Raw genomic sequence first — 13,138 nt, 5'->3', positions numbered from 1 at the left:
AATATCATCATATTCAACATTTTATAACCAAAACTAAGTATAACGAAATATTAAGATCACGATTCAACAAGACACCGTTTTATCATATTCCCGAACCCGATTGAGTTTTGATCATGCCGATTATATTATCATACAACTTACAAGGTATCCGAAAGGTTAAGATTTTGTCAAAGGTTGTTACATATACAGTAGGCCCCTAATATAGACATGTAATAATATCGTATCACTACCCCAGGTTTTGGCATTGAAAAAAAATCTAAATACCCATGCTTGCTTAAAGTTATATTGCACCCCCCCCCCCCCATCTATTTTAAATAGTAATTTTGAATTGAACTAGATAATTATTATCTTGCATAATATTCAAATAGGATTTTAAAAATACTATATGTTTTGACCAGATGATATCGCTTATTTATATCTGATGTCACCTAAATTCAAATGGGTGATGTAAATTAAATTAATAGGTAGTCTACGGTTGTACATAATATCAATCTAATTTAAATTAGAACCTTTGATCCACTCACCTACGATTGCTATGCATATGTAGCGATCATAGGTGAGTGGATCAAAGGAACTAATTTGAATTAAATTGAGTTACATATTAGATCACTAATTTATTCAAATTGGTAAAATATTTTGCAAAATTATTCATAAGGAATAGATATTGTATATTTACCATCTTCTAATCAATTTTCAGTTGGACAAAGCAAATGTATGAATATTAAAAGGAAAAAATTTTTATATGACCAGAAACATCGGCTAACAAAAATTAACAACTTTCCTAAGTCTCGTATTATATAATTTCTGGGTCCCCGGCTGGCCGTCACTAAAACATTTAAGATACAATATTTTCATAAGATGTTTCACTTCTAAGTGAAAATAAAGTGAAGTTTCAAAAGGCAACACGTGACACAACCTCAGCAAAATTGGAGAGATTTCAGGAAATGTTTACAATTTACCTACTTTTTTGTTAATAGTATATTCGTCGATCATGAAACTCATTTCAAAACTTATTTCAATTACAATTTGTGATAGGAGTGAAATAAACTTTTATCAACACCAATGAATAAGAATTTTAAACATTAATTTATAGATGGGATCGTCACATACAGGTGACTCTCAATGGCTTGAACTTCGATCTCTCGAAGTTCTCGATCTCTCAAAGTGAAATAATGGTCCCGATTTTCTCTAGATATATATAACTAAGCAAATTTACTATTGATCTCTCGAACGTTCGATCACTCGGAAGTTCTCAATCTCTCGAAGTGAAGTTGGGTCCCGTAAAACACATTTCATTGTATTTCACTCTCAATCTCAAGTGGTGGGTAGCGTATATACCGACCATTACACAAGCGTATAATTATTTCCACTTGGACCTTACCTGGATTTAGTGGAATGTGGGAGGCTAGTGTGGTCGTGGTAATTAGGTGTTTACATAGGTGATAGATACATCACTTGTGCTTCATTGTGGAGGTGGGCACTTGAGTATAAAATTAGTTTATTGGTCAGTTTTCACCTATTGAGATGATTAAAATTTGAATAGAATCCACTTAGGAATAAAATCAACACTTAATTGGCTTTGACTTCACAATGACAGAGTAAAAGTGTGAGATATTAATTTAGAGACAGTAATCTAGAGATTTACAGACTGTTGAATTTGTCAAATTTGTACTTTGTGTAAAGTTACTCTAAAATGTTGTTTTACTCATTTGTTTGAATTTCGCTTTAAACACTTATTGCAAAATTATGTTTATTCTCCTATGAAAGGAAATTACTGAAAATTTTATTTCAGATAATGAAGTTTGGTTATAATGAACTATTTTTCACTGGCCCCGGAGGTTCACTATATCTGTGTTTTACTGTACAAATGGAGAGCATTCTATATCAATGTTACTCAAGATTTCTTGGTAACAAGTTTGACAAGTTTTTATTTTTCTCATTCTCTGTTAGTACAACATTGAGAACATATAAAACAAGTACTCAAAAACAATATCCACGCATGCACAAGTAATTCATATAAATAAATATCACATTCTCTATAATAAATAAGTACAATAATAGGCTACATACATTTTACCCGGAGGGTTTACTCTCTCAGTGATTAATTGTATGTATTTACACAATTTCAAAAGTAATATTTTTCATTTTTGGTTGCAAATAAATATCAAAACTGTCACCCAGCCAAGGGCTGATTTGCTGTGCTTAAGTTTCATGACTAATTTTGGCTCTCTATTACTTTAAGCTAGGCAGTATGAGTTCTCTATATATTGTCCACTACGTTTGTATCAGTCTTCATGCCCAGATTGCTGTGAAAAATTAATAAACTCTTTACCAAAAAGCAAAAATGTGAAAATTCAGATAAAATCCATGCAGTATATAGTTTTTAGTTAATCTTATTCACAGTGCACAAAACAGACAAAAACATCACCGCCTTGTTGAAGGTATTTAAATGAAATTAGAAATTTATTCATGTAACGACTGACGAAGAAATGGTATCTACACATTAGAATTCCATTTACTTCTAAGTGCTCATGAACCATAGGTTTGAGCATCCGGAAGTCATGATAATCAGTATATGTTAGGTGTTCGAGCAAGTGCCACAATCATGAGCATTATGTTAAGTATTCTTATTTACATTTGAAGGATAAAGATGTTGAAGATACATCTTGAAAGAAGATTGGATGCTGGAAATTGGATAGAGAAGAGGGTTGCCAAAGTGACAAGTTGCCACAGAATATGGCTATGTAACAGGAAGGGAGAAAATGCAATGAACAAGATTCGAACTCAGGTCCCCCCCCCCCCCCCCCCCCCTTAGAATCTCAAGTCAGATGCTCTACCAACCGAGCCACATACGATCAAACCCGCCTGACCACTACATTCCTCTCTCCCTAAATGTCTTCACACTTTAAAGACATAAACCCAGGATCTTTATCCCCAGGTAGGCATTTTCACCTGTCAGTTCCAGGGGTTGGTCTACGGCACGTAATGTAACGGGAAGGAAAAAAATGCAACAGGCAGAATTCGAACTCAGGCCACCTGAATATCTAGTCATATGCTTTACCAACAGAGCTATCTGGCCACCAACAATTGAACTTGTCTGACCGCCACAGATATCTGTTATAGTACTACATGTAGTAATAACAACAATTGAACTTGTCTGACCACCACAGATATCTGTTATAGCACTACATGTAGTAATAACAACAATTGAACTTGTCTGACCGCCACAGATATCTGTTATAGTACTACATATAGTAATAACAACAATTGAACTTGTCTGACTGCCACAAATATTTGTTATAGTACTACATATAGTAATAACAACAATTGAACTTGTCTGACCACCACAGATATCTGTTATAGTACTACATGTAGTAATAACAACAATTGAACTTGTCTGACCGCCACAGATATCTGTTATAGTACTACATGTAGTAATAACAACAATTGAACTTGTCTGACCGCCACAGATATCTGTTATAGTACTACATGTAGTAATAACAACAATTGAACTTGTCTGACCGCCACAGATATCTGTTATAGTACTACATGTAGTAATAACAACAATTGAACTTGTCTGACCGCCACAGATATCTGTTATAGTACTACATGTAGTAATAACAACAATTGAACTTATCTGACTGCCACAGGTATCCGTTATAGTACTACATATAGTATAACAACAATTAGTACACGCCCTGTTTATGTAATTGGTCTTGACTAACAATTTATGTATGTTAATTCAAACTCCTTAAACATGGAGATGTTGACCCATATCAGCTATAATTACTCTGTACACAGATCAGTCCTGTGAATGGAATTCAGATAGTGACTGTTTACCCAGTGTTATCAAGGTTTATCCTGACTGCCTGTAGGTGCAGTACTATGCTCTGGCGATGCCCACCTCATGTCAGCTGATTATATTTTATTCAGAGCAACATCAACGCAGGGTATAGTAATTACATGTAAGTATTTTTAATTGAGTTAGAAATTTATCTTTGATATATATGTACATATCTGACTCTTTTTTTAATCTTTACAAATATTTAACAATTACATTTGATATAAATATACCAGGATTTCTTTTATCTGGTTTTAAGATATGGCAGTGATTGAAAGCTGATTGTTTGATATTGTTGTCTCTATTGTTGTTGATGATATCACAGAGGCTGTTTTCTAACCCTCCTAATTATAGAAGCATTAACTAATCAGAACTTGGGAATACTATCTTATATTTCAGACCAGCTATTATCTACATATGACATCATTAAATAAGAAAAATTCATATTTGTAACAATGAAAAATAAACAAGAACCTGTAAGGATCATAAAAAGAATGATAATATTTTTAAAGGCATGAATCTGTAAATCTAAGGCATAATAATATCAATGAAAGGCATGGTAATAATGTGAAACAAATGCTTATAAGATGAAACAAATAAGCTTGATCAAAATGTGTTTTAAGACAAATCAAAACATAATACTGCAAAAGGTGTAATAATGTGAGTTCCAGGCTTAATACTGTGGATTTAAAAGGTGTAACACTGTAAAACAAAGGCATGGTAAGACGAATAAAGATGTTATAATGCAAAGCTGACACACTGATAACGCAAGTCAAAGGCCTGAAAAGTGGATTGTGAGGGGGAATAACTCTTACTCTTATACATATTGTGCAATGATTTTTATTGTATAGTATCAGAATCTTAATATCACTATTTTAATACATGTTATCATTTATTTTGCGGATATAGGTGAAGTAGGTGGCATTATTATTCATCATGGATTATTCCTTTACATGATAGATTTAGTCAAACAAGAAACAAAAGCATAATTTTAGATGCAAATAAAAATGTACAGCCTAATGCTGTGATGTTTTAAATGACTCCTTTGCACCTTCACATTAGAATTTAAGTGTACATTTGTATTCTTTATCACACATTAGTATATTTCTATGCAAATAGAAAGGGGGTGAGGGAGGTTGGTCATTTATTTTCCATCTTCTGTCCTTGTTGTATAAACATTTTACATTGTTGAATTCTTTTTCAAAACAACTAAGCCAATTTCGACTAAACTTAGCAGAAAGTATCCTTCGGTAGAGGGGATTCAGTTAAGCTTCCCCAGGACCAGAATGGGGCAACAATACGGGTTGAAGTTTCACATTGGAATATGTAGGCAAGAGAATAATGCAAATATTCTACCAGTCATGGTAACCTAGTGTATATGATGCTCATTTCACAACTGAGAGGCTCAGGTTTGATTCTTGATCCTAGCACTATGTCAAACCAAAGACATTTAACATGGCAATACCTGCTTTGACACGAGACCACTGTTTTTAAGGTCATATATGAAAGACCCATAATTCTCACTTCTAAATGCTTAGTGTTTGGCAAAGGAGTTATCCCTACCCATATTTATGTCTGAGGTTTGATATGGCCATGGCACAAGCGAAGCTCATGGATCTTTTGGATATGACCAAATGGAGGTCCTGTGAATGTATAGGTTCCAGTATTCAAGCATCTTTATGCAATGTAGAGACAAGTTTGTTCAATTAATGTCCCAAGCCCCAGGGCAGGACCATGATAGGGGATAAATGTTTTGCATAGGAACATTGAGGAATTTTGTTTCTTAAATCTTCTTTATTTGATAATGCAAAGTTACCCCAGTAATGTAGATTCAATTTTTTTTGTCCCTTGACCCTCGGACCAGAGAAAATTTACAATGATCGAGGTTTAAGATTTGTAGTGTCCCACATTTACTGGTCTTTGTCTCTGTGACTCAGGGGAGCATTTTGGCTTTTGGGCCTCCTCTTTAATAATACCAGGGATCGACATTAATGGTTGTCCAATTGCCCAAGGCAAGTGAAAACCCAGTTCGGACAAGTGAAACTCGATACACATTTGCCCAATGGGGCAAGTGATTATTTCAGTAGGAAATGTGATTATTTTGATTGTGTTAAGGTTGTTAAATATCAAATATTCGAAAATAAAGTCCAGCTCCGTATTTTTTGTTTTCTTTGAAGAATCATTGATTTTTAGGCCCCTTTCTAACAGATTGTAACGTACCTGTCAGTAAGTCGTTCCTAATAACATAACTCTCCGACTTACAACTTATCTTACTAGTCATGTTTGGAGAAAATTGTGGATTCACAGCCGTCTCGGAAGTAACATTCAGGAAGATGATTTTAAAAAGAATGACAATATTGAGAATAAAAACAACTCTCAATTTAAAAAAATTGAGTTTTAGGCAGCATGACAATCCTAATTTACGGGTTTAATTGATACTGACAGCAGTATGGTCTGTACCTTGTGTCAGAAATTCAGCGCTAACGCCAGTACTTTGTATTTTGTTACCCATAATACAATTTACAGAATTGATAGCATCAAAGCACATTTTCACTGAGTTATTGACTAAAAACTAATTTGTTACACTTTTGAAACATTTTATTTCTAATTTTTAACACATCACCACAAGTGTACATCCCTTGTTTGCAGTGAAAAGATTTATTTCCCTACCTTGGCCTCTGTAATTTTCTTATCCATAACTTTGACATTTGGGGGTTTTTTTTGCCATCAATCGCACTCATCAACAATATAATGTCCCAGGGTAAGGCAACCCAGGCTTTGTATAATTCACAGTTGTAACCTAACTTTTACATTTAGTAGACTCACTGACCGGGCTATTCACGGATTGTGATTGACCCTGTAAAAGTAGATACATGTTATTAAAATTACTGGTTGAAAGGTGTATTAGTCTTAGAGTAAAAATATTTCGGACAACAAAATTTTTCATTCAGCCAAGTGAAAGTTTGGATTTACTTGCTCAAAGGGCAAGTGAGATGAAAAGTGAATTCTTATCCCGGGATACAAATTTTCTTTTGAATATGTTTGTATTTTATCAAAGACATTTTGGTAAATCCACTTGATATAAGAGCTGATATTTCCTGTGATTCATGCTTTTCCTATTCAGATACTCATCCAACACACTTTGATCTTTAATCTGTCATCATGCATATTAGTATGTTTAGTAGAAACCAACAATAAGCATAAATGAGAGTCACTCATTGTCATTTTAGTTTGATCATGAGTACAAAAGCCAGTGCTGGATCATTAGAGAAAGCAGAGGAAGATTTGCCCTTTGTTAAAATCTCTGGAACCCGGACAGTAGAAAAGGAGAAGAAATATGTGGTGAGCTTTACTGTATTCATTGAGTTTTCTTTGTGACCAAACTTGAATAATCTTAATCTTATATGTTGAATTGATGTTAATGTTGAATTTTGTAAAGGAATACTTATATATGAACGATAATTCCACTTTTTTTATGATTTTATGATTATGTGAAAATAATTATAAATTGTAAAAATATGGAATGTGTCACCTTCTAATGGGAGGATGGGGTGGTGAGTTGGCATCTACAAGTTTTGAAAATATGTTATACATGTATATGCATATGGCAATTTTGTTTTTTCCTAGTTAGATTGAGATGACCGAATCCAATATAGTGAGAAATTTCAAGAGTTGTCTCTCTTTGGTCTGAAGTTATTCGTTAAGAAATTGTATTCTCTTCATGAAAATGCTGTCCTTCAATTTCACAAAAGAAAATATCTCTGTCAAGCCTCATTACATTGTAGACAAATGTACATAAGTAGGTTCAATGTTGCTTTCATTCATTAGTTAAGACAAAGTAGACTTGATAAATTGAGATTTTTGGTCTGCCTACATATTTGCAGTGTTTGATAAATGAATTGCTTTTTCCTTCATGACACCACTGTGTGAGGTAAATACTTCTTCTCCTTTCTGTGTGTAAACCTACACTGATACAGTCTGTTTCCTTCAAGTGTTGACATTTCTCTGCTGTACCTGGTAGATTGCTGATTTCTTTATCAGAATTGCCTTCTGGGTACCCAGAGGTCAGTTGTAAATCATGATCAATATTGCTTCGAGTGCTTCGAGCATGGTGGTATGTAATAGCTCCATGGACCTTGACCTCAGTTGAAGTAGATTCAAACAGAATGTGGACATCCAGGCCAAAGTCCCACAAAACTACCCCATAAAACAATAAAAATTTCTATTTAAGGATTGATTATATCTTTGTTGTTCTTGCTATTAGTGTTACCAGAAGTCAGACCATGTACAAACAAAGCAAGTATTTATCTCATGTCTGGTTTTATTCATGTATTGTGAATTTCAGTGTATTTATGATCTATTTCCATAAGATATAACATAAGAGATCAGAAAACTGAGCATCTGTAATTGGTTAATCATTGAAATATTAGCAAATCATGGCTGTTTGGTTGGATTATATTTGAAGACTGCCTCATTTAGTACAAACATAACTACTTTTCTACTTTTTATTGTTTTGTATGTTGTTGAACTTTTATGCATAACATTTTATTTTTAATTCTGTTTGCTGTTTTGTCTTTTATTAAATTTTGTATAGAATATGTTGTTTAAAAATTTTCTTATTATAATCTTGACACATAGATTATTAATTCCTTATTTTAATCCATATTACCAGGAATAGTTGGAAAATAGCTGGTATTCCTGACAATGAGTATTGTACCAGAACCAATTGAGGGTTTGAAAATTTTGTTTGGTATCGAGTGTTTTCCTTCAAAAACATGATAACTAGGTCTTGTTCACAGTCTTGGTACTGATTCTGACAGTGTCCTAATGGCTAGTTGTGACTGGCTGATGTGCCATGCGGGTGACGATTATGTCAACTGCAGAAATGACAGATTGCATCAAGTGCTCTGAACATCATATTGTGAAATATCTAGGTCTGTTTTAAGATGGTTTCTGAATCTTTTTCAGATTTTTCTTAAAAAATAAATTTCATCTTTAGCTCACCTGAGCTGTAAGCTCAAGTGAGCTTTTCTGATCACCCATTGTCCGTCATCTGTCTGTAAACTTTTCACATTTTCGACCTCTTCCAGTTTACATGAAAGCTTCCTGATATAGTGCAAATTCAAGTTTGTAAAAATCATGGCCTCTGAGGGTAGAATGGGGCCATGATAGGGGATCAAAGTTTTACATACAAGTATTAAGGGAAAATCTTTAAAATCTTCTTTTCAAAAACCACAGGGCCAGAAAAGTGGAAATTTACATGAAAGCTTCCTGAGTAGGTCCAAGTTTATGCAATTCATAGTCCCTGAGGGTAGGGAGGGGCCACAATAGGGGATCAAAGTGTTATATGCTGATATGTAGGAAAAGTCTTTAAAATTTAAGCTAGGGCTTTCATATTTTGTATTTACATTCTTTACAAAACGACCTTTCATATGATGCAATGTTGTATGATCTTGTGACCTTGACCTGGAATTTTGGCCTACTTTTAATAAAAGTCTGACCTCCTCAGTATGTTCCAAAGGTAAATCTTTCATATTTTGTATGTATATATCTTATGACAAGACAATTTACTTTCATATCATGACCTTGTGACCTTGAACTCGGAGTTTGATCTAATTTTAGAAAATAACCTATTAAATATTGTGGGTGGGACTTTGATTTTTTGTATGTAGATTCTTTATGGCAAGAACTAATTTTGTGAAGTTTGACCATTTGACCTTGACCTGGGAGTTGGACCTACTTGTAAAAAAAATCTGACCTATTCAGTATCTCCAGAACTATCTGAGAAAGAGAAAACTTTCATATTTTGTGTATAAATTTCTTATGATATTGCCTTTTATTTCGTACTATAACCTTTGACCTTGTGACCTTGAAGTTTGACCTACATTTAAGAAAATGTAACCTATGAAATGTTTTCAGAACTATTCAAGGTAGGGCTTTCATATTTTGTATATAGATTTTTGATGTCAAAACGACCTTGTGATACAATCATATTTGATCTTGTGACTGACTTGCTTTATTAAAAATCCTGACCTAATCAATATATTCTGAACTCTTTAAGGAAAATCTTTTATATTTTGTAAATAGATTTTTATGGCAAGACCTTGATTTACTTCAGTGTTTGACCTTGTGACCTTGACCTGGAAGTTTGACTTACTTTTAATGAAAATCTTACCTATTAGATATCTCTTAAACTATATAAGATAGAGCTTTCATATTTCGTATGTAGATTTCTTATGGCAAGGTCTTTCGTATCATATCCCATGGGGATCCAGGTTAGAATAGGTCCTCAGTGCCCCTTGCTTGTTGTAAGAGGTGACTAAATGGGATGGTCCTTCAAATGAGACCGCAAAAACTGAGGTCTCGTGTCACAGCAGGTGTGGCATGATAAAGATCCCTCCGTGCTCAAAGGCCATAAGCGCTGAGCGTAGGCCTAAATTTTGCAGCCCTTCACTGCAGGCAATGGTGAGGTCTCCATATGAGTGAAAAATTCTCCAAAGGGACGTTAAACAATATACAATCAATCAATCTTTTGTATCATACCATGATCTATGACCTTGTGACCTTGGTCTTATCCAGAACAGCAAGTATTGGTTATGAGGCATTTCTGTGTTATGTGAATTCATTTTCAGTTATGTTGTGATCCTTTGGGGCTAGGTTGGGGCCAAAATATGGGGTCAACATTTTTCATGGGAATAAAGATTGATAAAAAAAAAAAAACCATTTAAAAATCACAACAGTTGAACAATGACAGGGCCAAGGTGACTCAGGTGAGTGATGTGGCCCATGGGCCTCCTGTTGAAAATACATAAGGATAAGAACTGCTTCACGTCATGAAGTGCTAATGTATGCCAGCTAGTTTAAAGCATCACAGTTCATACCCTCATGTATTTTTAAAAATGAATTTATTTCTTATATTTAAATTCTGCTCTCATTCTGTCGGAATTCCCAGTCATAAAAATTATAGATGTGCTCTATTGATTAAGTATATAGTTCTTATTTATACACACATTGTTTATAATGGCAGTATGTTCATGAGGAATTGTCCATCATTACAATTTGTAAAGATATCAAAGACAAAAACTTTGAAAATGTGAATATATTGCAATAAATATGATCATGATGATCAGCTAGCAACTTTAACTCGATCTGCTGTTACTTAAACATGCATTCTTGGGAAAATTAGCCTTTAATACATATTCAATCTACGTAGAAAACTTTGTTTTATAAAGACTGTGGGTAGTGGCCATAGTCGCAGTATTTAGTCTTAGTATAAAAGTAAGACATTTGTAAATTACTGTTAGTGCTGCATTGGATTTTAATCAGATACAGTCGGATACCTCTTTTCTAGGCAGATTAGATCCAGTAATGGATGACAGACAGAGAGGAAAGGGTTTTCTTGTTTAAGCATTTTGTGTGCCAACTAATATTGTTCAGGTACTTAGTAAGAACTTAACATAAGGTAACATTCAGCACCCCATTTCTAATTGGGAAATGTTTATTTTTAGCGTGATTAATGAGAATAACAATCTTGCACTGATGTTTATTTCATGCTTAACACGATCCTTAGTTTTCATTCATAGACCTTTTGGAGAGAGAGCTTTAATGAGGAGATAGTACTGTCTGCAATAGTAAATTAGTCCCCTACCGTGTTCTGCACTAGATGCACCAGCCATTAATTTGCACCAAAGGAGAACAGTGTTAAATAGCTTCAACACTCTGCAAATTGAACTCTTTCTAGAATGTATTACCCATCCCATTTTATTTAGAATTATCATAAATTTTTAGACATTGTAATACTTGTAGGCTGTTGATTCTGTAGACTGGAATGCTTGTGAGACTGTCTTCTGTATAGCTGTCAATTCCTAAGATGACCATTAGTGTCCACTATCTATAGCCCAAATCTGGATGCTGTGAACTTGACCCCAGGTTAATTGTATGCTCTGAATATCATTTAGGTTCAAGTTCACGTGAAGAGAGTGTGTCGCAAGTTCTGCTCTGATTAATCAGGTGGACACTGAACCTGATCAGTTTTATAGCAGATGACTGGAGGTTCCCATGGAGATTCAGGAAGGCTGGGATTGGGACTGTCTGAATTTGTGTTAACATCAAGCAAAACATTGTATTTCCTTTGTAACTTTATAAGAATTCATGGTGACTGACGTAATGAAAGCACTTTGCAAAATAGAACTGTAATTTGAAATCTAGCTTTGAGTCTCTATTGGTTCTACACTAGTCTGTGCATGTTTTGATGAATGTGCATGTTGGGCATTAATTTGATTTTTAATGAGATGGATATCTTAATTGCATGTTATGGGAAATTTTGGTGGACTCTTATTGAATGAAATTTAGCTTATTTTTAATTCATGAATCATTTGGAAGTACATTGTACTTTTAATATACAAAATCTTAAAATGAGCTTCTAAATAATAAGTTGTCCATTATAAGTTACAGTCTATAGATTAGATATATATATATATATATTTCATTTACACAGATAATAAATGATTTATGCTAGTACTTTATCTCATTAATGAATTTCCTTGGAAATGCTGTAAGCATTCTTGAGAAATGTAATGAGAAATGTATTAATCACCCTAGAATGTCACCTAAAATATTCATTTTTGCTCATTATAAGATATTAGCTTGAAACTAATGACTTTTCACAGTTCCAAGAAAAACTATAAAGGGTCACTGAATGTTGTTCATTATACAGAACATTCCTACCAGAATGTTGACAATGCCAAAGTTTCTACACCACTATACTCTCACCAGACAATGCCAAAGTTTCTACACCACTATACTCTCACCAGATTGCAAAGATGAGGTTTCTGGTCAAGAAGATTATAAAAGTTATCAAATCATTTCATTGTTAGTTTTTAGTAATTGATACATACATGTACATTGGGAACAATAAATGGAATGAAAAGATGAATACAGGTAGGTCAAGTTTTTCTGAGACCGGTTATTGTTCCCTTTTGATCCAGGTCAATTTCATGTCTATATTTAGTGAACATTGGCCAGTGGTATTATCCATCTCTGTTTCTATTTCTGAATCCTTTCAATTTACGCTCTGTTGCCTAAAGCACTGTCCTTCACAGTTAAAATCAACATTTAGTGTAATTTTAAGTTCACTCGTTACTCATGAAATGATGGATCTGAACTTGATATGCTCCTTGTCCCTTTCCTTGTGTTGGTATTGTGTGACAGACCTTAAGCTTTGCTGATTTTGCATTTCCTACTTTCTCTCCATATCAGATTATAGACATATCTCCATCCTGTCAGTATTACAAAGGC

At 33.9% G+C, this 13,138-nt stretch overlaps 1 protein-coding gene and 1 long non-coding RNA gene across 3 annotated transcripts in view; both read left to right on the top strand.

The window, feature by feature from the left end:
* Positions 1-81: 81 nt before the first annotated feature.
* Positions 82-13,138, top strand: part of LOC125671665 (serine/threonine-protein kinase Sgk1-like) — a 39,559-nt gene continuing 26,502 nt past the window's right edge. Inside the window, exons 1-3 of one of the 2 annotated variants that reach the window (XM_048907510.2) lie at positions 82-144; positions 2,644-3,965; positions 7,072-7,183. In XM_048907510.2, coding sequence (XP_048763467.1) covers positions 7,079-7,183 — 105 coding nt within the window. In that variant the 5' untranslated portion in view covers positions 82-144; positions 2,644-3,965; positions 7,072-7,078. Of the gene's footprint in view, positions 145-2,643; positions 3,966-7,071; positions 7,184-13,138 lie in introns of those variants that run through there. The other variant, XM_048907511.2, reaches the window with a different exon arrangement.
* Positions 8,546-12,361, top strand: LOC130053988 (uncharacterized). The gene is made up of 2 exons (XR_008802219.1): positions 8,546-8,775; positions 11,648-12,361. It is a non-coding gene; the product is annotated as an uncharacterized LOC130053988 (long non-coding RNA).

This window comes from Ostrea edulis, chromosome 4 (assembly GCF_947568905.1).
Source record: "Ostrea edulis chromosome 4, xbOstEdul1.1, whole genome shotgun sequence".
Taxonomy (NCBI): Eukaryota; Metazoa; Mollusca; class Bivalvia; order Ostreida; family Ostreidae; genus Ostrea; species Ostrea edulis.
This window is presented reverse-complemented; position numbering and strand designations above follow the sequence as displayed.